Below are 22,138 nucleotides of genomic sequence, written 5' to 3'. Positions count from 1 at the left end.
ACCCTGATGATGTTTCAGCTTCAAAATTAGACTTCATGATGATTAAAACCAACATTTTAATGCAGTGACTTCCACTACAGAGTCATGTCTGTTTTTAATACAGTGACTTCCACTACAGAGTCATGTCTGTGTTTAATGCAGTGACTTCCACTACAGAGTCATGTCTGTGTTTAATGCAGTGACTCCCACTACAGAGTCATGTCTGTGTTTAATGCAGTGACTTCCACTACAGAGTCATGTCTGTGTTTAATGCAGTGACTTCCACTACAGAGTCATGTCTGTGTTTAATGCAGTGACTTCCACTACAGAGTCATGTCTGTTTTTAATGCAGTGACTTCCACTACAGAGTCATGTCTGTTTTTAATGCAGTGACTTCCACTACAGAGTCATGTAGTGCAGGAGAGACAGGGCGCTGCAGGAGAGACAGGGCGCTGCAGGAGAGACAGGGCGCTACAGGGGAGACAGGGCGCTGCAGGAGAGGCGGGGCACTACAGGGGAGACGGGGCGCTGCAGGAGAGACAGGGCGCTGCAGGATAGACGGGGCGCTACAGGGGAGACAGGGCGCTGCAGGGGAGACAGGGCGCTGCAGGAGAGACCGGGCGCTGCAGGGGAGACAGGGCGCTGCAGGAGAGACAGGGCACTGCAGGGGAGACAGGGCGCTGCAGGAGAGACAGGGCGCTACAGGGGAGGCGGGGCGCTGCAGGAGAGATGGGGCGCTACAGGATAGACGGGGCGCTGCAGGTGAGACAGGGCGCTGCAGGATAGACAGGGCGCTGCAGGAGAGACAGGGCGCTGCAGGGGAGGCGGGGCGCTGCAGGAGAGACGGGGCGCTGCAGGATAGACGGGGCGCTGCAGGGGAGACAGGGCGCTGCAGGAGAGACAGGGCGCTGCAGGAGAGACAGGGCGCTGCAGGAGAGACCAGGCGCTGCAGGAGAGACAGGGCGCTGCAGGAGAGACGGGGCGCTGCAGGAGAGACATGGCGCTGCAGGAGAGACGGGGCGCTGCAGGAGAGACAGGGCGCTGCAGGAGAGACGGGGCGCTGCAGGAGAGACATGGCGCTGCAGGAGAGACGGGGCGCTGCAGGAGAGACAGGGCGCTGCAGGAGAGACGGGGCGCTGCAGGAGAGACAGGGCGCTGCAGGAGAGACGGGGCGCTGCAGGAGAGACAGGGCGCTGCAGGGGGGAGGAGCTACAAACAAGGCGAGAGTGAAGGGATTCAGCTATATACCTCAGGATGCACGACTCAAAACATCACTATGTCCACATCTTTATAACCCTGATGATGTTTCAGCTTCAAAATTAGACTTCATGATGATTAAAACCAACATTTTAATGCAGTGACTTCCACTACAGAGTCATGTCTGTTTTTAATACAGTGACTTCCACTACAGAGTCATGTCTGTGTTTAATGCAGTGACTTCCACTACAGAGTCATGTCTGTGTTTAATGCAGTGACTCCACTACAGAGTCATGTCTGTGTTTAATGCAGTGACTTCCACTACAGAGTCATGTCTGTGTTTAATGCAGTGACTTCCACTACAGAGTCATGTCTGTGTTTAATGCAGTGACTTCCACTACAGAGTCATGTCTGTTTTTAATGCAGTGACTTCCACTACAGAGTCATGTCTGTTTTTAATGCAGTGACTTCCACTACAGAGTCATGTGTGTGTTTAATGCAGTGACTTCCACTACAGAGACTTACCTCTCCCCCTGTCGGCCTCCACTCTTGGGGTTGACCAGCACCAGCAGCGGGTGAGAGCCCGGTAGAGGAGTGATCTGCAGAGAGGAAGGAGAGAAACGAGGACTGAAGTTTCTGTGACGTTATTTCGTTGACCTCCTGGACTGCCGGTCTGGATGAACCTGTACCTGCAGCGCTTGTCCGTCTCCAGGTGAGAACTTAAAGGTCTGGTTGATGTCGTCGGGGCTGGTGCTGGGAGGAGACTCGCCCTCTCCTCGCTTCACAGAATGACGGTCCTTTAAAAGAAGAAGGGAAACTCAATTAACTCTGAATCCTCTGCAGGTGCATGAGCCGGGTGTTAACGAAGGGAACTGTGGATGCAGATTACATGCAGAGAAATCAGAGGGTCATTAAGGAATGAGTGAGGAGAATCGAGGCATCAGAAACAGAGTCATCAGAAGGTGTGAAATTGATGCAGGTGTGTGCTGGATGACAGCGTGATGGAAACAGCCAGCTCAATCCTGGAGCAGATCAAATAAGATGATCTAAACGGTGACTGTTCTCCATGTCATGAGGTGTGCACAGGGGGAACATGGACCTACTGCTAGTTGACCTTTGAGGACAGGCTGAGTAAAGCTCAGAGAAGTGTCTGTTTAGATTTTAAATCAGCTAAACTATGATGATGACTGGGTTGCTGAGATCGCTCAAAGCTTCACCTGTTCAGTGAATAACTGCAGAACTGTAGAGTTCAAAATGATCACACCTTATTCAAACCTTTGCAGTCTGACACGGCAATCCTGAATAAACTATAACCTCAATCATCCGTTACTGTCTCTCACTTTAACTCTTCCTGTCCCATTAAAGTACTAACCATAGACCTTTCTGGAGTCCCTGAGCTCCCTTGTCTCGTAGGTTCCTCTGGATCTCTGCTGCTGTGGACGTGGTCCAGACTCCAGCTGCTACAACTACTACTATCCGTCTCCCCACTATCATCTCTCTCTCTCTCTTCATCTCCCTCTATCCCTCTCTCCAACACGGTCTCAGCAGATGTGTGTCTAACATGAGTCTGGTCCTGCTGGAGGTTTCTGCCTGTTAAAGGAAGTTTGTCCTTGCCACTGTAACTTGCTGCAGACCTGTAACTCAGAAACCCTCCTGCATGTTGGAGGTGATCACACGCTCTGCTGTAAATATGTGGGTTCACGGCGAGCAGAGAAAAGCGTCCTCACCAGGACCACGGGGCAGATGTACGAGGGCAGCAGAGTGTGGTCCCTCAGGGCTCCTCCGTCACACTCGGGCTTCACGTTGGATGCACATTTGTTGTGGAGCTACGGAGGAGAAGAGACAGAAGAACTGTGGGCGAGATCCATCTGTGACACTCAGAGCTTCAAATGTTAGCAGGACGAGTCGCTGCACTTCTGAGGCTGTTCGTTCTGTTTCACATGCAGACATCACACCATCATCAGGAGCTGTCTGTTGGTGTTTCTATCAGAGGAACAATTTCAATTCTGAACTACTGCTTCTGTCAGAGGAGGAGGATTACTGCTGAGTGAACCAAAGATCAGTGGTGACATCTAGTGGACATATGAAGCACTGCAAGGAGAAAATAAACTTCAGAAACTCTTCTTATTTCTAATACAAATCTCTGATTAGACTTAAAATAGTCCAGAAAATGTCTTATTTTAAGATTTTAGGAGCCATAAAGAAAGACATTATTTATATTTCAAGAAACTTGTAAATTATTTTCACTCATTATGATCACTTCAGGTCTTTGTTTCAATTCTATTATCTTTAAATAAGACTTTTCTTTGACTTGTCCGGTGAATGTGACTCTTATTATGTTTAATATGTCATAAAAAGATAATCTGGTGAAATAAAATAAATAAATGAAATGTATTATTATCATTATCACCTTAATATTCAAAGAACTGCATTGTCATCAACATCAAGGGCAGGGGAATTAAATTATTATATATTATTATTATTGGATATATATATTTTTTTAAGTTATTTAGATTTTTTTGGTTTCATTTAACCATTATTGATATTATTTGTTTTATTGTTGTTGATGTTGTTGTTATTATCATTATTATTATTATTATAAATATGATAATGAGGGTAGTAGAAGTAATATAAGTAATAATAATAATAATATTATTGTTATAATTTCTATGGCTGTTGCTGTGATTATTATTGTGATTGTTGATTGTGGTAGTGATGATGATAAAGACAGTATTATTGCCTAATAAAAGTAATAATAATAATAATAATAATAATAATAATAATAATAATAACGTCAATATTTTGGCTGTTATTTTAATTTGTATTATGATGATGATGATTATTTTTATAATATTATAAAGGACAATAATATTAATAATTATTATCATGATTTTGGTTTACCATAAAAACAGCAATAATCATCATCATCATCATCATCATCATCATCATCATCATCATCATCATCATCATCATCATCATCATCATCATCATAACATTATGACTTTCACACCCTCTTTCTTCCGGCCCTGTTTGCTCTTTCTTCCACATTTTTTTCCAAGCTTCAGTGTCAAGAATTCTTTCTCCACTTTACATCCAACTTATCCCAGTTATATTAATAATAATAATTTTATTTGTAGAGCACTTTTAAAAACCAGGTTACAAAGTGCTTCACATGGGCAGCAAAATAAAACAGGCAGATCATAAAAACAAACAAGTCAAGATGAAGAAATAAAATATATTTTAAGTTCCCCTAAAAGAACTCTAAAGGAATATAATTATTTTAAATATATTTCTTCAGACGGTTAAAATAAAATAAAGTCAAATAAAATTCAGATTAAATCCGGGAAGGCTCTGTGATAAAGTCTGTTTTAAGAAGAGATTTAAAAGAGCTCACTGACTCAGCAGACCTGATCTCCTCAGTATTACACCACCTGACTTATCAGGAAACTGTGCCTGTCATTATTATACATGTCTTTCTATCTGACTGTGTTTGTGTCTTTGTTTGTCTTCTGTCTTCCAAATAAAATCATTAGATATATAAATAAAAAGAGACAGTGGAGTACGATGAAGAGTATCTATCTGTGAGTATAAATCAGTGACTCACTGTGATCTGACACCACACACAGTGCAGCCCGGTCAGGCCCTGATAACACTTGATGCTTCTGTGACAGCGGTCGCACTTCGTAGGAGAGTTTCCCTCCATCCAGATGTGCTGCATAGCCTGAAGACCAGCGGAGAGAGAGACAGGAAGTATCAGTAGTATCATCACCTGTTTCATTCATGGTGTTTGAATCACTCTGGTTAGATATTCCTCAGCTGTGCATGTTGTTATCCTGCAGGATGAGTTCTTACTTCATGTGTAATGACTCTTTCTCACAGTGCAAAGAACAGGAGAGTGAGTTTGAAACATCAGGGAGATAAAACTACAACACAGTTTGAGATAGAGAGCCAGCCTGAGCATGCTCACTGAGGAACATCTCTGCAGACCGAACCAGACACCGAAGCCTCCTTTGACCCCACAGACGTCTCATGATCTGCAGCACAGACCGCTCTGTGTTCCTGCTCCATCACTCTGCATCATGTTTTCACTGCAGGGTCTCATGTGCAGAATTAACCCTTTCATGTGTGCTGTGTTCGCTCTTACATTTGTGTGCCTGCGTGACTTGGCGTAGGTGCTGATGCAGGCCGCGATGTCTTTGGAAACGCAGCGCTCGTGCACCGTGTACTTGCATGCTGTGGGAACAAAAGAGGGAACAGTTTGAATCAAACTCTTCAACATGAACATCCATAACTCTGTGATCTTAAAGACTGATGGACAGAACGCAGGTTAGCAGAAGGATGAAACACAGAGAGGATGGATTCAGACGGAGAGAGAGTTCCTGCATCAAACACTGACATTAGATCAGGTCTGAGAGAGCTTCCTGGAAGAATCGAATCAATGATGGAGTTAAATGTGATAACACTGTTAATGATTTATTAATGATGACTGCCAGGACTTTCAATAACAGATAAAACCCACCCAGAGGGAGAGACCACTTCAGCTGGAGTCAGACACAGAGATAGAGAGAGGAGAGGACAGAGAGAGATGGAGGAGCAGAGAGATAGTGACAGAGACGGAGAGGAGGATAAAGAGATTTAAAGAGGCACACAGTGACACACACACACACACACACACACACACACACACACACACACACACACACACACACACACACACACACAGACGCAGACTCACTGGAGCAGCAGAGGCCCTGCTTGCGGACTCCGAGCAGCATGGTGTGGCAGTAGTTACAGTACGCTGGCTTGTTGAAGTGCTTCAGACGCCAGACATGCTGCCCGTCCTCCTGCACGTTCTGTGAGGAGACAACAGAGGACAGATGAAGCGACACGAGGATCTCTGCAGACGGACAGACTCGTCTTTCAGGGAGAAACTGGAGCTGCAGACCGAGCGCAGACGGCACAGACCGCAGAAGGAGAAACTTTAACATCCTGAAGGAACGTTTGCTCAGAAATCACAGAACAAAGAGCTTCAAATATAAAATCAACAAAGTGGATTTGTTGTATTTGGAAGTGGATAAAAACCTCATAGTTTGTAGCGTGCACACAGTTTCAGATTTCATGCTCGTCATGTAAACGTTCACGTGTCTCTGCAGAGGTCGAGCGTGCAGGAGAGACTTCAGAGACTTCAGAGACTCAGGCTGAGATCACAGAGAGGGGTTTGTAGAAAGAAGACGTACGTAGCTCTCTCAACATTTATGGATTCAAAGGTCCTCCTTTAGTTTATAAAACAACTCGACCTCCTCTCTTTAACGTCTGTGTAACATCTTTTTATTATCAGCTCTGGTTACATCATCCTCCTAATGAAACTCTTCCTCCTCCTTTAAAGAGTGAGGCGTCTCACCTGGGCCTTTTATATCTGACCACATGAACGCTGAGAGATAATAAAACCCTTCATCGTAAAGGGTCGGCTCAGGCTAACATTAACTCAGGGAATAATAGAGGTGTTTAAAAAGCTCTCTGCTCTGAAGCTGCTGAGAGACGAGAGTCACAAACTTCAGCGTTCAGGAGAGGGAGACTGAGACTCTGAGCAGAGATTTTAAATCCTGTTTATATTAATGTAAAGAACAGAGAGTGCAGTGAGCTCACCTCAGAGTATTTCAACTGATAGAAGGTCCCACACACATAATCACATAAACACTTCAGAGATAAAAACACTCAGTGAGGTTTTAAACACAGAGACTGTAATCCTCAGAGCTTCAATAACCAACACTTCTAAAGTAAACACGATCACATGAGCAGAGAACTCCAGACGTCAGAGTGAAAGTGAAAGAGAGAGGAGGTCAGATATTTACCGTGTCCATGCCCAGCAGGACCAGTAAAGGGATGGTGGTGAGGCCTCCTCTGATCCACTCCTCCAGAGTCACCGTCCCGTCTTTGTCAAAGTCGATCTCCTCCATCATCTCCTTCAGAATCTGAAGAAACACAGAGACAAACTTTAAAAACAAACCCTCTCTCTCTCTTCTGTTTCAGACATTAAAACTAAAACTAAGACTTCTTGAATCTGGTTTCTTTTGGTCTCGTTCATGTTTCTAAGACATAAAGAGTCGACCCTGTTCATTTTAAAGGTTTTAAGACCTGTCAGAAACTCCTCACAGGAGCTTTAATCTGACAGTTTACAGAGCTTTATGAGCTGTACTGCAGTCAGCCGGTCAGCAGGGGGAGCTCTACGTCGTTAATGACGCTACACTGTCAGCTTTCTTAATTTTTACAGGTGTTGCATTCTGGGATTGCACAAAACTAATCAGGTGTTAGGGTTAGTTTACACATTATATCACTGCAATAGTTACATTGTGCAGAAAAACTATCTAAATCATGAAGACTGATAGTTATTAAAGTCCTCGAGGATGCTTTCTTACATCTGGAAAACAAGACTTGTGGTTCAACTTTAATCTAAACGGTACCTTAAAGGTTTTGAAACTGAGGCGGCTTCTCAGATTAAACTGAATAAACCTGGAGGACTTCAAATGTCCACAAACAAGATTTTAGTTCTGCAACACAATAAAGGTTCTTTAAAAATCAGAGCTCGTTTCCCTGAGTGTTGCAGCTCTGTCGTCTCCTCCTCCTTGTTTTTTCTACAGTTTTGGATCTACCCTCCTCCTCCTCCTCCTTCCCCTCCTCCTCCTCCTCCTCCTCCTCCTCCTCCTCCTCCTCCTTCCCCTCCTCCTCTTCCTCCTCCTCCTCCCTCTCCTCCTCCTCCTCCTCCTCCTCCTTCCTCCTCCTCCTCCTCCTCCTCCTCCTCCTCCTCCTCTTCCTCCTCCTCCTCCTCCTCCTCCTGCTGTCCCTGAATGCATCGGGCCAGCCGGAGAGTAAATACCCACAAACCCTGCACAGAGGGGACTGTTTACGTTCCTCCTCCTGCTCTTCTTCAGAGTTTACCCACCGGTCTGAGTTCTGTTGAATCCCACTCCAGATACTCGGCCACATGCACCATCTGGTTGATGATGCGATCCAGCTCCTGCAGCAGACAGGAGAACAGTTCACAGAGGATGAGCAGATGTGAGCTGAGAATGTTAAATGTGAACCCTTTACGTCTCGTGGTGTAAATAACGTGTTTCATTCAGCTCCACAGGACTCAGGTCTGTCTCTCTGAGCATGAGGTCACCGTACAACCCAGAGCAACCTTCCTGCAGGTGCAAACATGTCAATCCAATAGAGCTGATTGGGATCCTGACTCTGAAGGTTCCTGTGTCAGTGTTGTTCTACACAGCCTGAGTCTGAGGCCGGCCAAGAACGAGCACAGAGTGTTTGCAGAGTAACACTCAGAGGGAACTTCAATATCACTTTATGTGTGCACAACATTTTAAAATCATATCTGTGTCTTTATATCTGTGTCTTCATCTTGTGCTTAAAGAGACACTTCTTACAGCACCAAACACTTAACCACAGATCTGTAAGAAAGCTCTCGTGTGTGAACGCTGCACACATTTTAGCTTCACTATATATATAAGAGGAGACCTAAAATCCAGGCTGATGTGTGTTTAATGTGTGATGAATGTGGTGAAAGGAGCTGTTCACACACTGAAGTCTGGTCAACATGAACATTTAATCAACATCTTTAAAAAGACGGTGAGAAATCTTTTGGACACTTTTTTGTTTTTAATGAAGAAATGCTGAGAGAGAGAGATACTGGGAGAGATGGAATAATGTCAATTTCAAAAACAGAGATGAGAATAAATTCATTTAAAACTTGAATTTTTGATACATATTTATATGTATGCAGGCTGATGGGTGAGTGCAGGTATGTGTATGGGCCCAACATTAGGTACACTGTTGTGTTTGTATATCATATGAATACTCATATGTAGGTGTGTATGTATATTTATGTTAGTACACAGCTCTCTTAATGCCTCCATTATGAAAGAAGAGGACTGAGATGGGGTTCAGGGTGTTTGGGGGAAAATGTTATATTTTTTCTGACTGTGAATTTGTAATTCACTTTTCTCTTTTTCTGAAAATAAAAAAAGTTGAAACATAAAACTTGAAATTTGCAGACAAATCCTTCCTTTAAACTCTTTCCTGACATATGGCTGTTTAAATCAACGTGGCAAAAACTCTCTGCAGAGTGCAGCATGAGTCTGATACACTGTCACAAATATCTCATCAGACTAAACATGAGGCACATTCATCCATTATGAATCTTATTTTAAGACATTACAGGAGGACATAACAGGTAAAAATATCACGCAACATTCACCCGTTCAGTTTCTTTCTTCTTGACAAGAAGCTTCATAAACCTGTGATCTCTGCAGACTGATTTATCTGATATCGGCTTGTTTTTGTTCTTGCATGAAGTCAACTGAGATATTTCTGACTGGATAAGAGATGTTCCAAAAATGCAAACCTCTCCCACAATGACTTACAACAAATAACAATCATTGACTTTCATCTGGGGAAAGTCTAGGACCGAAAACATTGCAGATAAGTGTACTTTAGCAGGTTAGATAATGTGCAGGAGTCGTCCTGTTTTAGACCGCCTCACTCCTCTCTGATCAAACCAGATACACTCGCTCAGATTGGAGTTTTTGCACAAACCCTCTCTTTCTTTGTGGGGACCTCTGTTGAGTCTGTGCAGGGATGAACACTGGGAATGCATTTAAATACGACTGATCTGCAGGTATGAACTGCTGTGCTCAGAGCTGACCCTGTGATCAGAGCTGACCCTGTGATCAAATCCAACAGACCACATCACTACAGAAATATAAGAAGACGATACGAGCACCTCTCCTGGGCCGTTTGAGATCTAGAGACTTCTGTCTGATGTTATTGATATCATTTATTATTTATCCTCCTCAAACTCCACCTAAGGACAGCAGATGTCAGATGCTCTGGTATCCTGAGAGGACGTCATGGATGCAGCTCACTGTGTAAGAGACTCTTCTGTTCTGTCTCCTGTAAAGATTTCACACTCGCTGCATGCTTCTGTTTTCAGGCGAACATTTGTTTTGGTCATCATGTTGATTTTAGAGACCTCAGACAGCTAAAGCTAGCAGCACTGAGTGCTAACATCAACACAGCTAAGCCTGGTGTCTGTATTCAGTCTGACCTCTGACCTCTGACCTCTGAGAGGGGTCCCAATGAATGACATCTACTGCAGGTGAGAAACTCACAGCTTTTAAAATCCCTCTACGACTCCCTCTTTAAAGCTGTGAGTGTCTCCTGCACGAAGACACGACATGGAGAGTTAATCTGTTTATGTTCTCACTTCAGCACATGACTGAACTCAGCAGCTAGGATATCCTGAAGCACAGACTGCTGCTCAGGGTTCAGGGTTCTGTTCTTAGAGGGAGAGAGTGTGTGAAGAGAAGAAAGAAAGAGAGAGAGAGAGAGAGAGAGAGAGAGGAGAGCATGAAACACAGAGAGGAACATGGAGTCAGGGTGAGAGAGAGAAAAGTGAAGAAGAAGAAGAAGAAGAAGAAGAAGAAGAAGAAGAAGAAGAAGAAGAAGAAGAAGAAGAAGAAGAAGAAGAAGAAGAAGAAGAAGAAGAACAAGAAGACGAAGAAGAAGAAGAAGCAGAAGATGAAGAATAAGAAGAAGAAGACCAAGAAGGATAAGAAGAAGAAGACAAAGAAGAAGAAGAAGAAGAAGAAGAAGAAGAAGGAGAAGAAGACGAAGAAGAAGAAGAAGGAGAAGAAGAAGTCACTCACCGAGCTGTCCAGGACCCCGTTGCCGTCCGTGTCGTAGAGCCGGAACATGACTAAAGGGGGACGAGAGACAAAAGACCCCATGGTGATTCAGATCCTGTCACATTATCAGCAGCTCTTTAAAGAATCCACTTCCTGAACCCTCTCTGCCTCAGGTTAAAGAAGCAACGTGTGCCCGGGCAGAGATTAGCCTCATGAGTGAGTGTTAATTCAGCCTCAGACGCTAAGAGTCTATTGGGCAGAGCCCGGCTTAACCATGACACTGACGCTCCCCGTCAGGGAGGTGTGAGCGCAGCGTTTGAGGAGGAAGAGGAAGAGGAGGACTCTCTGACACTCACACTCCAGCTTGTCCTCCGGCGTCCCCCTCTCCAGCAGCGACAGGTAGCAGACGATGTCCTTCAGAAAGACCACCTGGGGCGACGGCAGGGGGGAGCCCTTCTGGGGCGACGGGCTCCTGCGCAGCGACAAGTGCTTCTCAGAGTGGCTCCTCTCTGTGGAGGAAGAACACAGGATGGTCACGGCTCCTTCAGCTGCTCTCCACTGCACAACTACAGAAGTCTCAGAGCCCACGTTCATGAGAACACGGCTCAGATTGTATTTATGATCAAAGATACGACACTTCTTCTTTTTTTATTCCTGTCTCTGATAATGCACCATGTTCATTTAAGTGTCATAATGAACATTTTTATCCCCTGAATCAGTAAAAACAACAAGCTGTGAGACCAAACATGTTAAAACAGAGATATGTTGTATTATACAAAATAAAATGTGTCACTGAAAAAGTCAAAATGACCGTTCAGACGATGTTTAAAGAAAACAAATCAAAGGAAGATTATTTCTTTCATTTCTAAACTTTATAACAAAGTTCAAATGTCAGAGTTTAAGTCGAACCTTTAATATTTATCTAAGGTCAAATAAAATAAACTAGAGGAAGCAAAAGTGTGTCCTATTTTAAAATTTTATAATAGAGTTGAAATGTTAAAAATGTAGTCAGATGTTGAGAATGAGAAGAAAATTTAACTATTTATGTTTCTTATAAACTGAAAATAAAGTTAAATGTTGAGAATAAAGTAAAATTGTGTCAGAAAAATAAATCAGAAGAGCAAAACTTTAATTTCTGATCATTCTGTGAATTATGTTAAAATATTTAGAAGACTGGACGAGGAGAGGAAAATCAAAACTGTGAGAAGACACTTGGGTTAAAGTCTGGACCTCAGGGTCTCTCCTTATTTATTATTTATTTATTATTTATTATTTATTATTTATTATTTATTCAGCTTCCTGACTCTTTATACAACTTTTTCTCCATGATCTCTATATATTTTTTATAGAGTTGAAAAACTGAGCACAAATATTTTTGCTTTGTCATTTGGGAATAAAAAACTGGAAATATCATTATTATAACATTAATATTCTTATATCATTTCAATCCAACCTTTCCTGATTCACTTTATTCTTTGAATCAAACACGAGGACGATGTCTTATCAGGAACCCGTCCTCACTTCACCTCAAACACAGAGAGCAGCATCGTTTCCTGGAAACAGGATCTGTAAACTTTTATAGTCTCTCTGTAGCCGAGGGTGAGAGTGAAGCCCAGACACACTCAGACGTTTTATTATTTATTTATTTATTTATTTATTTATTTATTTATTTAATTACTCAGGGCGGCAGCTTCTATCATCATGGAGGTCAGATTGAACAAACAGCTATAATACAAATAATTAATATTAACATAATTTGATTAGTTAAAGCTCCCAAAATCTGCAAATATTAAAAGTAAATGTTAAAATATGTCATCAAATAATAAAATAATCAGTGATTTCAAATCAGCTTCAAAGTGTCCAGTTTGCATTTTTATTGAGACATTTTTTATCCCAAATTTAAAAAAATAAATTTGGTGATAATTTTAAAAATAAATGTGTAAATTCTATTTTATTTTTAAATGTTTAACTCTTATAACACATTTATCTTTTTACCTGTAAGTGCACTTAAATCAAGAAAATTAAAGATTTTTTTTAGCTTGTTTTTGTGTAGAAAGTGAAACCTCACCTGTCCAATAAAGCTATTACATGTCAGGTGTAATTAAAACTGCAACAAAAATGTAAATAATTATAATTTTATATCAAGAAACAGTCATAAAAGATAGAGATAAAAATGTATTAGAAAAAAAGATTAAAACAAAATATTACAAAAAATGTAAACAGCTGCACTTTATTTATTTTTTAATTTCTTGTATTTCTTTAGAGATTTTTTAAATGATGTTTTCTGGCGTTCTGTCTTTCTGTATTTGTTTCAGATGATCTCATTCTCTTTGAGCGTCACTTCCTGTTCTCTGTGTTATAACTTTATTTTAATATTTCAGTCCCGTCTCTGTTTCATCATGTTGTTTGTTTTATTTGCTTTAATAAAAACGTGCTGCATTATTAAATTATCTCTAATCATCAGGAAAGAGGAGGAGCCGGACACACACAGAGACACACTGACACAGAGTCTGAACACAGAGCTGCAGGAGAGTCTGTGTTTCTGAATGAAGTGTGACTCTGTGATCCCAGACGGTGTGACCACACCCCGACAGGTAATCAGGTTACTCTTCATTTATCTGGCAGGTTTTAAACTCTGCTAATAACCGTCAGCCTCATCATCTGATACGATTATCTGCTAAAGCCACTTCAGCCATAACCCCAATCCCCATTTATCCCTGCTGCTGCTGCTGCTGCTGCTGCTGCTGCTGCTGCTGCTGCTGCTGCTGCTGCTGCTGCTGCTGCTGCTGCTGCTGCTGCTGTGTCCTCCGGCGGTTTGTAGATCTTTAATAGAGAACTATGAGGGGGAGGGGCTTCAGGTCTGACAGGAAGGAAGTAGGTAACCTCATGTTTTGATACCTGATGCAAAAGTGAAGCCAAAACCTTTAGAGCTCCCCCTACAGGCTGTTTGTGATCACTCCAGGATGACAGCAGAGGCTCAAAGGCTGGAGTTTCTCACCTGGTGAAAGCTTCGGGGACGCAGGTGACCTTGCAGGTCCAGCGTTGGGGGTCAGGGAGTTGCTGCAGCCCTCTGAGGGTTTGACTTGGTGGGAGCCGGGTGATCGGTGCGGCCCCCCTGGAGTGTGAGCGCCCGTCCCTGAGCGCTGCGAGGAGGAGCGGGACGAACACGGGGAGGTGGTGGCTCCTGAGCCGGCGGCGCTCATCACGCTGGAGTGCTCCGGGGTGTGTCGACCCATCGCAGACAGGATGCTCTTCCCGTTCATGCCTGAGGATGCAGAAGAAGAAGGAGAGGAGATAAGGAGAGAGGAGACATGAGGGATAAGTGAGTAGAGGGGAGGAGTGCACATCAAAAGAATCAGGGTGTTCACGAGGACAGGGAGCAGAAAACACCACAACACCGCTTTGATTTCTGACACAACAACCATCCACAAAGCACCGAGTCATCACTGATCAACAGACACCAACACCAGATCACAACAACAACAACAACAACAACAACAGCTGCAGAGCTCTGTCCCTTAATGATGACATCACCCTGCAGACGGCCTCCGGGCCCGCTGTGGTACCTGTTATAGGAGCACAGGCCACTTCGGTCTGAATAGAGATGCCTGCGTCAATGGAGCGAGCGTCTGTGGTTTCAACAGAGAGACGGAGAGACGCAGGAAGAAGGAGGAGAGAGCGTCAGTGAGGAGAGGAGAGGGAACAAAGGGAGCGTTTACAGGAGGGATCATTAAAGGAGCAATGCTGAGATAAATTTCAAATAATCACATAGAGTAGTTTGAAAAGGAGAATACTTTAGGAAACACACAACACCAGCTGAAACATGGTTTATGATTCTGTCTTTATAACTCCTCCTCTTAAAGCTTGGGGGGGGGGAAGTTAAAGACAGAATGAAGGTTTAAGATGTGTGGGAGTTTTTGTCTTTATGTTTAAAGAGCATGAAGCAGAGACACAAACTTCACTAAAGCATCTCAAACAGAAACAGGAAACTCAGATTTTTGTGGTTATCTCAAGTTTCTTTAAGATGGCGTCCTCTTTGCTAAAATAAAAACAGTGTGTTATAAAGAGTAAAAGGGGAAACTACATGCTGTGGAAGATTAGGACTCATCAGGGAGGTTAAATGTTCAGGTGTAGCTTCTTTATCTTTATGTGCTGCAGGAATTAGAAAGTTATATCAGACAGATTTAGAGTTAAACATTCTCTGAAGATGTATAGGGAAGGAAAGGAGGATGAAAGGAAGCAGGAGTCATGTCCTTTTCCCCTTCTAACTTGATCTGTGTCCTTAAAGAACAAAACACCTCCTCCCTGCAGCTCGCCTCATGTTCCTCTGAATCACCACCAGGGGGCAGCGCAATCCTCACCAACACTGACATCATAATAAACCCAATTAACTGAAGCTTTCAGTCACTTTATTTTGAGCTCTGGACTGCATCATCATCATCATCATCATCATCATCATCATCATCATCATCATCATCATTATTATTATTATTATTTAAAATCATTTATTTATGTATTTTATTTATCTGATCTTTTTTTAACTTGAACTTTTTATTTTGCTTTCTATCCTTTCATTTATTTTATTAATTTTTAAGTATTTTATTTATAATTATGTCTTTTATTATTTTAGCATTTCTGTTGTTTTCTGTCTCTCTGTTCTTTAATGAAAGACTTTGGACTTCATGTTTGTCTGTATGAAATGTATAAATAAAGTTTATCACAGAAGAATCAGAGACTCAGCTGCTCAACTTAGAGAATAAAAATAATTAAAAACAGAAAATGTTTTCTTCATTCAGTCAAACGCTCTTTGAAAAGCACCTTCTCAGGGAGGTAGATGCAGCCTTTACAGCTTCTTTCACAGCTGCTACAGGTGCAAGTCTGACACTTACGTACCTGTGATTAATTCACATCCTAAAATAAGACTTCACATGTGTCACAGAGGTTTTGATTTATCTCAATTATCCTCAAAAATTACTTAATGGAGCTTTAAAAGCCTGGAAGGATTCATGGGCAGCTTTTCTGTGTACATTCCTCACACTGGCTTCAGACTTTTCCACTGACGTACGCGTGGAGATCATGCACATGGAGATCATGCACATGGAGATCATGCACATACTACCCAAAGTAAAGACAGGGAGAGCTGAAGCAGGATTGTAAGTGACGCAGGTTAAAGAGAAGAATATGAACTCATTCTTAAATCTGAGGATCTGGATGATGTAAAGTGAATCTGGATGTAAACATCGCTTTGTTTGTTTCTCCTCAGGGCGACGTTCATTTTTAAAAGGATGCAATCAACCCAGAGGAGAGAAGCAGAGGGATAAAACACACACAGAGTTTACATGCTCAGGTTTCATTTTACTAATCTGGCTCCAAAAAGCTTCAGACAACTGGGAACACTGAGGAGGTTACCGACTGTCTCAGGCTTCTGCATGCACACAGGGGGCGCTGACTGCATCATGTGAGGCTTCTTGCACAGAAGAGAAAGTGACAACTGTTTGCTTCAGTCGTATCATTTAAAGAAGAAGTGATGAACGGATGAATGCGATCCCTGTAAATGATGCTGCTGCAAAATCAGACGACGGAGGAAGGATGCAGAATCTGCAGAATCTTGCCTGATATATTTATTCAATCGCTGTTCATAAAGTTTCCTTACAGACACTAACTCAGCTGAGCGTCTGTTGTTCTTGAAGAACTCTGCCAGGAAACAACAACTTAAAGATGTTTCTGAAGCCTAACCTCTGAACATGAGGACTTGTATTATCATGCACCTCTCAGGTCACATGACTCTGCAGGTTAGGAGGATTGTTCTGTTCCTGTTCAGAGCTCACAGCAGAGGAAACTCATAGAAGGGTGCAGAGAAACACGAGGAGAGGTCTGGATGACTGAGCCTCACTGTGAACTTCAGCGCCCGCTCTCACACTCAGCCTCGCTGCACTTGTTGCCTCGTACTTCTCGAGTCCACAGAAATAGATTTCTAATTCAACGGTCCATCTGTCTCCTCAGCTGCTCTGCACCAAGGAGCAGACCGTGGAGTCGCTGCCAGAGCCCACGCAGCACTCAGGGACGGAGGCCGTTCACATACTGCACCGAGCAAAGAGCAGGGACCTACAACGCCCCGCTGACTCCCATCGTCTGCTCCGGGCAGAGAGACTCGCCCGGGTGATCAGATTTTGGGGAACGAGCTCGTCTGTTTGCCTGAGAGAGAGCGTCAGCGATCATCTGTGAGTTCTGATGTTTTTACTGCAGAGAAGAAAGAGAGACTGCAAACTTTGAATCTGCTGAATCCAACGATTAGGTTTCTTTGTTTCCTCTGGACGCTGTCGATCAAAGGCTGACGGATCAGCTGCTTTCTGTCTCTATAACCATGCAGTCTAAGCTCCACCCTCATTCTTCACTGATTGATTTAAATGCAGAAATAAGGACAACTAAGAAAGAGTTCAACATCCCACACACCCTGAAGAAACATCACAAATACTGATTAAACTAAGATGCAAATGAAACAGTCAGGTTGCAAACCACCCAGAAGTCAGAAGTCTTACGATGCCGATCAGAAGGTTTAACTCGTGTCACACCACGTTAAATATCAGATGTTTGCATGCCGTGTTTCAGAGGGAAGTTGCTGCATTAAAGACTGTGCAGAAGAAGAGTTTAAACTGAATATGCATGAATGAAACATGAACACCTGAAGCTCTGAGGACAGTCTGTGTGCAGAAACAACACCAGGTCATATCTCTGAGGATGATGTGATGAGCGGTTTAAAAGGGGAAACTGTAAAATCTCACCCAGTAAGCTGGTTCCTGCTCGCGGCGGCTCGGGCGAGCATCCTCCCGTCTTGCTCTTGAAGGAGGTGAAGAGGTGCTGACACAGCTCCTCAGGGATGTCGTTCTCCAGGTACGTGGCCATGAAGAGCTGGAAGCCTTCGTAGTCGATGGGCTGCACGGGAGGAAAGGAGCGACAGGTTCACGGATTAATGAGAGACAGGAGGAGGAGGAGGACGACCACAGCGACCACAGACGGACGTTTATATCTGAAGACGATGAGACACAGGAGGATGAAGGACTTCACGTTGATCACGCCTGAAATGAGAGCCTGCAGGTTTGATCTGGAAACAGTTAAAGCTGGATGGAGATGAAGGTCGGTAAGATGTCAGAGAGACCAGAACTCACCGAGGACCTTTAAAGTGGAGCTGAAACAACGTCTGCAGAGGATTTAGATTTCACATGAAGACAAACTTCAAAGTGAAACTAACAGAGCGGTGTGGAAACGAGGCTGACAGAGACGTTAGAAAACATCTCAACACACCTTCTGAATAATCTGTCCCTTTAAAATAAAGACTCTTCTCTTAAAGACACATTCATTGACGGATGGGTTGTGATATTTTTGGATAATCTGGATGGTCTGACCTCAAGGACACGTCATGTTTTGTTATATGCTGAGAGACGTTGAGGGTGTTAAATCTAAAAACACAAAGATTCAGACTTTCTGTTTTAATCCTTAAATTTGATGTTAGTGGTCACTAACTCTGTGCTTCTAACTTTCTGTATTCTTTTATTTATCTACATTATTTTTACTGATTGAAACTTCTTCTTGGTTGTATTTATGTCTGTGCTGCTGCATCAAACTGAATTTCCCCCCGGGGATCAATAAAGTCTTATCTTATCTGTTTGAACACATTAGAGATGTTGCAACTTATGGATATTAACATCATCTTTTTAAAGAAAGAAATATTGATATTGTGTTAAAACTAATCATAAACATTATTTTGCATGTTTGTATTTACTTATTTTTAATTGTGTACTATCTATTTATCTATTTATCTATTTGGACGATGGACTAGGTGTTTTCAAAAATCTTGTTTGTCTTCTTTGTCTCGGAGTCTGATGGCTGCATTTTTGTTTTGTGATGTTGGCTGAGTCTAATAAAAACATTCAAAAAAACCTAATCAGAAACTGTGTCGGGGGAAGTTGTAGTTCTTTACGCCCTGCATTAAACAGACTGAAGACGAAGCAACCGAAGAAGAAGACGCAGTAACCAGCTATCCAGCTAACCTTTACCACCGAGTGAGTCTTCATCTGCAGCTCAAAGTAGATCTGTCGCCTCGTCCGACATGACGAGGAGAGGACGGATGAAAGCGAGGCACCTGAAAAGTTTCCTCACTGGTTCTGGAGTTTTTTGGATTTTGTAAAAAAGACGAAGGAAAAGGAAACAGAGAGTTTTTGTTTGATTCTAAGTTTCAGTCACATGTAAGAAAGTCAGTTTCATTTATTCCTGAAGTTTATGAAGGGACGTGTCGCTCCACTCTCGTCTTGCCTTCCCTGAATCTGACTGATGGTGTTTGAAGTTTGTCATGACATCGTTGTTGTGGGTTTATTTTGCTCTGATTATCTTGATGTGAATCTAAACTTTACAAAACGAGTCTCACTTCAAAGATCTCACAGAGGAACCGGATGTCCTGCAGAGAACTTCGCTCAACAAGCTAAAAAAGCAGCGGGGCATTGAGCATTAGCATCGTTCAGCAGGCTAGCTGTACGGACAAGCTGTTTAAACGTCTTCGCCTGGTGTTAGAATCAACAGGTATTTAACTTACAACACCAGGAAAACATCGACAGCTTATTGAAAGTCTGACATGTGAACCTTCCACACAGATCATCAGACCCTTGTTTGTTTCTTTGGTGCTGAAGATGAAAAAGAAACGAGAGGTTGGTGTTGAACGGTCTGATCGCCCTGAGGAGCGTTTTTATTTCAGCTCGACTTTAAGATCTAACATGAAAGCTGAATCCGGACAAACCTTTGGACTCCTGATGGATTTAAAGAAACAGTGAAGACAACATGTCATATTATCAGTCCTGATCTGGAACGCTGACTCCCCCTCCTCCCCCCTCCTCCCCCCTCCTCCCTCTCTCCCTCCCTCTGCTCTGATTCACTCACAGCACCATGTGTCGGCTGCGTATAGCGCTGAACTCCACTCAGCGCCCCCCCGTGACCTCTGACCTTTCCCCCTCTGACCCCCTGACAGACCATCTGCAGCAGATAAAGCCGGTAATGTATGTTAGCGGACAGAATGTTCATGCAGTCTGCCGACACAGACACCACACAGCATGCAGAGCCGCCGGGCCAGAGAGGCTTACTTGGCTGAGAACGTCTTGCTTCTGTTTAAGAGAGGGAACAGTGAGGAGGAGAGGAGGGAAGGAAAGAAGGAAGGAAGGAAGGAAGGAAGGTTAGCTGCTTTGTGTGAGGTAACATCTTTGATGGAGGAGGTTTGGTTTCAGGCCAGACTCCACGTCTCTGCAGGTTTCTCACTGAGCTGAACTCAAGAGTCTGAAATCACAACCTGAAGCTTCACACCTTTAAAAATCTGATGCTTGATTCTGATTGGTCCAAACCCACTGACAACGGTTATTAACTTTCACTAACATGAGCAACACCAGAGACAAACTGATCACACGTCATGTCAAATCAATCCACAGAGAAGAGTTCAGACACATTCAGCTTCTGATGGTTGACACCACAGACCGTCAGGTGAGGGGGAATTATTCAATTTATAATCTATATTATATTAAATAATCTATAACCTATTTATTTATTTTTAACTTTTAATATATCTGACTACTTAACATTATTTGTATTACTCTTATTAATATTATTATTATTATTATTATTATTATTATTATTAATAATTATAGTAGTATTATATCTCTTTATTTGTATCAACTCAATTTCTTACTTGCCCACTGAACTATTTTCCCCTTCATTCATTCATTAATTTATTTACTTATTCATTCATTGATTCATTCATTTATTTATTTATTTGTTCATTCATTCATTCATTCATTCATTCATTTATTTATTTATTTATTCATTTATTTATTTATTTATTTATTCATTCATTTATTCATTCATTCATTTATTCATTCATTCATTTATTCATTTATTCATTCATTCATTCATTTATTTATTCATTCATTTATTCATTCATTCATTTATTCATTCATTTATTTATTTATTCATTCATTTATTTATTCATTCATTCATTCATTCATTTATTCATTTATTTATTTATTCATTTATTCATTCATTTATTTATTCATTCATTCATTTATTTATTCATTCATTCATTCATTCATTTATTCATTCATTCATTCATTTATTCATTCATTTATTTATTCATTCATTCAATCATTCATTCAATTATTTAATTATTTAATTATTTATTTATTCATTTGTTTAATTTGTATGTGATGAAAGTAAGTAGCAGTAGTATTTATATATATATTTTTAAATTCTATTTTTCTTTCTTTTTATGTATGTATCTATTATTATTATTATTATTATTATTATTATTATTATTATTATTATTATTGATTGATTGATTTGTATTTAATGTTTAGGATCCTGTTCAGTGATATGATCACCGAGTGGAGCAGGAGAGAGAAACTTCAGGATATTGAAACGATCCGTTCAAAAATGTTTTTCAAACTTTGAAAAGAAGAAATTGAACGGACACAAAATGAATGAGTTGATGAAAGGTCTCCTCCTCTAATGGACACATTAAGACTCAGCTCTGGATCTCATCAGTGTTTGTTGTGTTAGTGTTCAGTGTGTGTTTCTTATGTTCTCTAAGTTTTCCTTCTCATGTTAGTGAAAGTAAATAATCAGAAGTCAACCTTTTCCTCCGGGAACATTCGTTCACACCAAATTAGGACAAAGTGAGTCTGATCTCTGTTCATCCAGTTTCCAGCTGCTGAGAGTGACGTCCGTCAGAGAGGAGCACGCTGATCAAGATCCTCCATCGCTGTTTGTCTAACCCTCCTGGATCTTCTCCTCACAGCACGCTCCTTATTAGGACAACAGACCCAGAGAGTTTAACTCTCTGTGCATCATGAGGATCAGGATCAGGATCAGGATCAGGATCAGGATCAGGACGTGCTTCAAACACTCTCTCTGCATCCTGAAGTATAACAGCTGAGTCTGACTGACGGCCTTAGATGTAATGTAATGTAATCACAGCCAGACGTCTTTGAGGAAACGCTGGTCCCCCAGAGTCCACCCGAGCTCACGTTCACGGCTGCCAGTCTTTGAATCTGTCCCCCGAGGAGGCGATGACACATTTATACGCTCGGTTTAATCGTTTGTACTCCTGTCAGCGTGAGGAGATCGTCTCTCTGTGGCATTAAAGGTAGAATTAAGAGATCTACTGTCCTGGAGAGAGAGGATCCGTCTGAGTGAAGAATGATCTGTTATCAGAGGAGGATCAGAACGTCAGCTGTGAGAGGCTGAAA

The 22,138-nt window shown here is 42.1% G+C and overlaps 1 protein-coding gene across 1 annotated transcript in view; it reads right to left on the bottom strand.

Moving 5' to 3' along the window:
• Positions 1-22,138, bottom strand: part of LOC117820656 (diacylglycerol kinase beta) — a 294,341-nt gene that overhangs the window by 199,425 nt on the left and 72,778 nt on the right. Inside the window, exons 4-15 of the mRNA XM_034694505.1 lie at positions 17,642-17,792; positions 13,858-14,124; positions 11,216-11,368; positions 10,881-10,930; positions 8,117-8,191; positions 7,029-7,148; positions 5,912-6,029; positions 5,321-5,409; positions 4,781-4,897; positions 2,904-3,002; positions 1,866-1,973; positions 1,702-1,775 (exon numbers count right to left, since the gene is read on the bottom strand). Coding sequence (XP_034550396.1) covers positions 1,702-1,775; positions 1,866-1,973; positions 2,904-3,002; positions 4,781-4,897; positions 5,321-5,409; positions 5,912-6,029; positions 7,029-7,148; positions 8,117-8,191; positions 10,881-10,930; positions 11,216-11,368; positions 13,858-14,124; positions 17,642-17,792 — 1,421 coding nt within the window. The remainder of the gene's footprint in view (positions 1-1,701; positions 1,776-1,865; positions 1,974-2,903; positions 3,003-4,780; positions 4,898-5,320; positions 5,410-5,911; positions 6,030-7,028; positions 7,149-8,116; positions 8,192-10,880; positions 10,931-11,215; positions 11,369-13,857; positions 14,125-17,641; positions 17,793-22,138) is intronic.

The sequence above is a fragment of the Notolabrus celidotus genome, chromosome 10, assembly GCF_009762535.1.
Source record: "Notolabrus celidotus isolate fNotCel1 chromosome 10, fNotCel1.pri, whole genome shotgun sequence".
In the NCBI taxonomy this organism is placed as follows: domain Eukaryota; kingdom Metazoa; phylum Chordata; class Actinopteri; order Labriformes; family Labridae; genus Notolabrus; species Notolabrus celidotus.
This window is presented reverse-complemented; position numbering and strand designations above follow the sequence as displayed.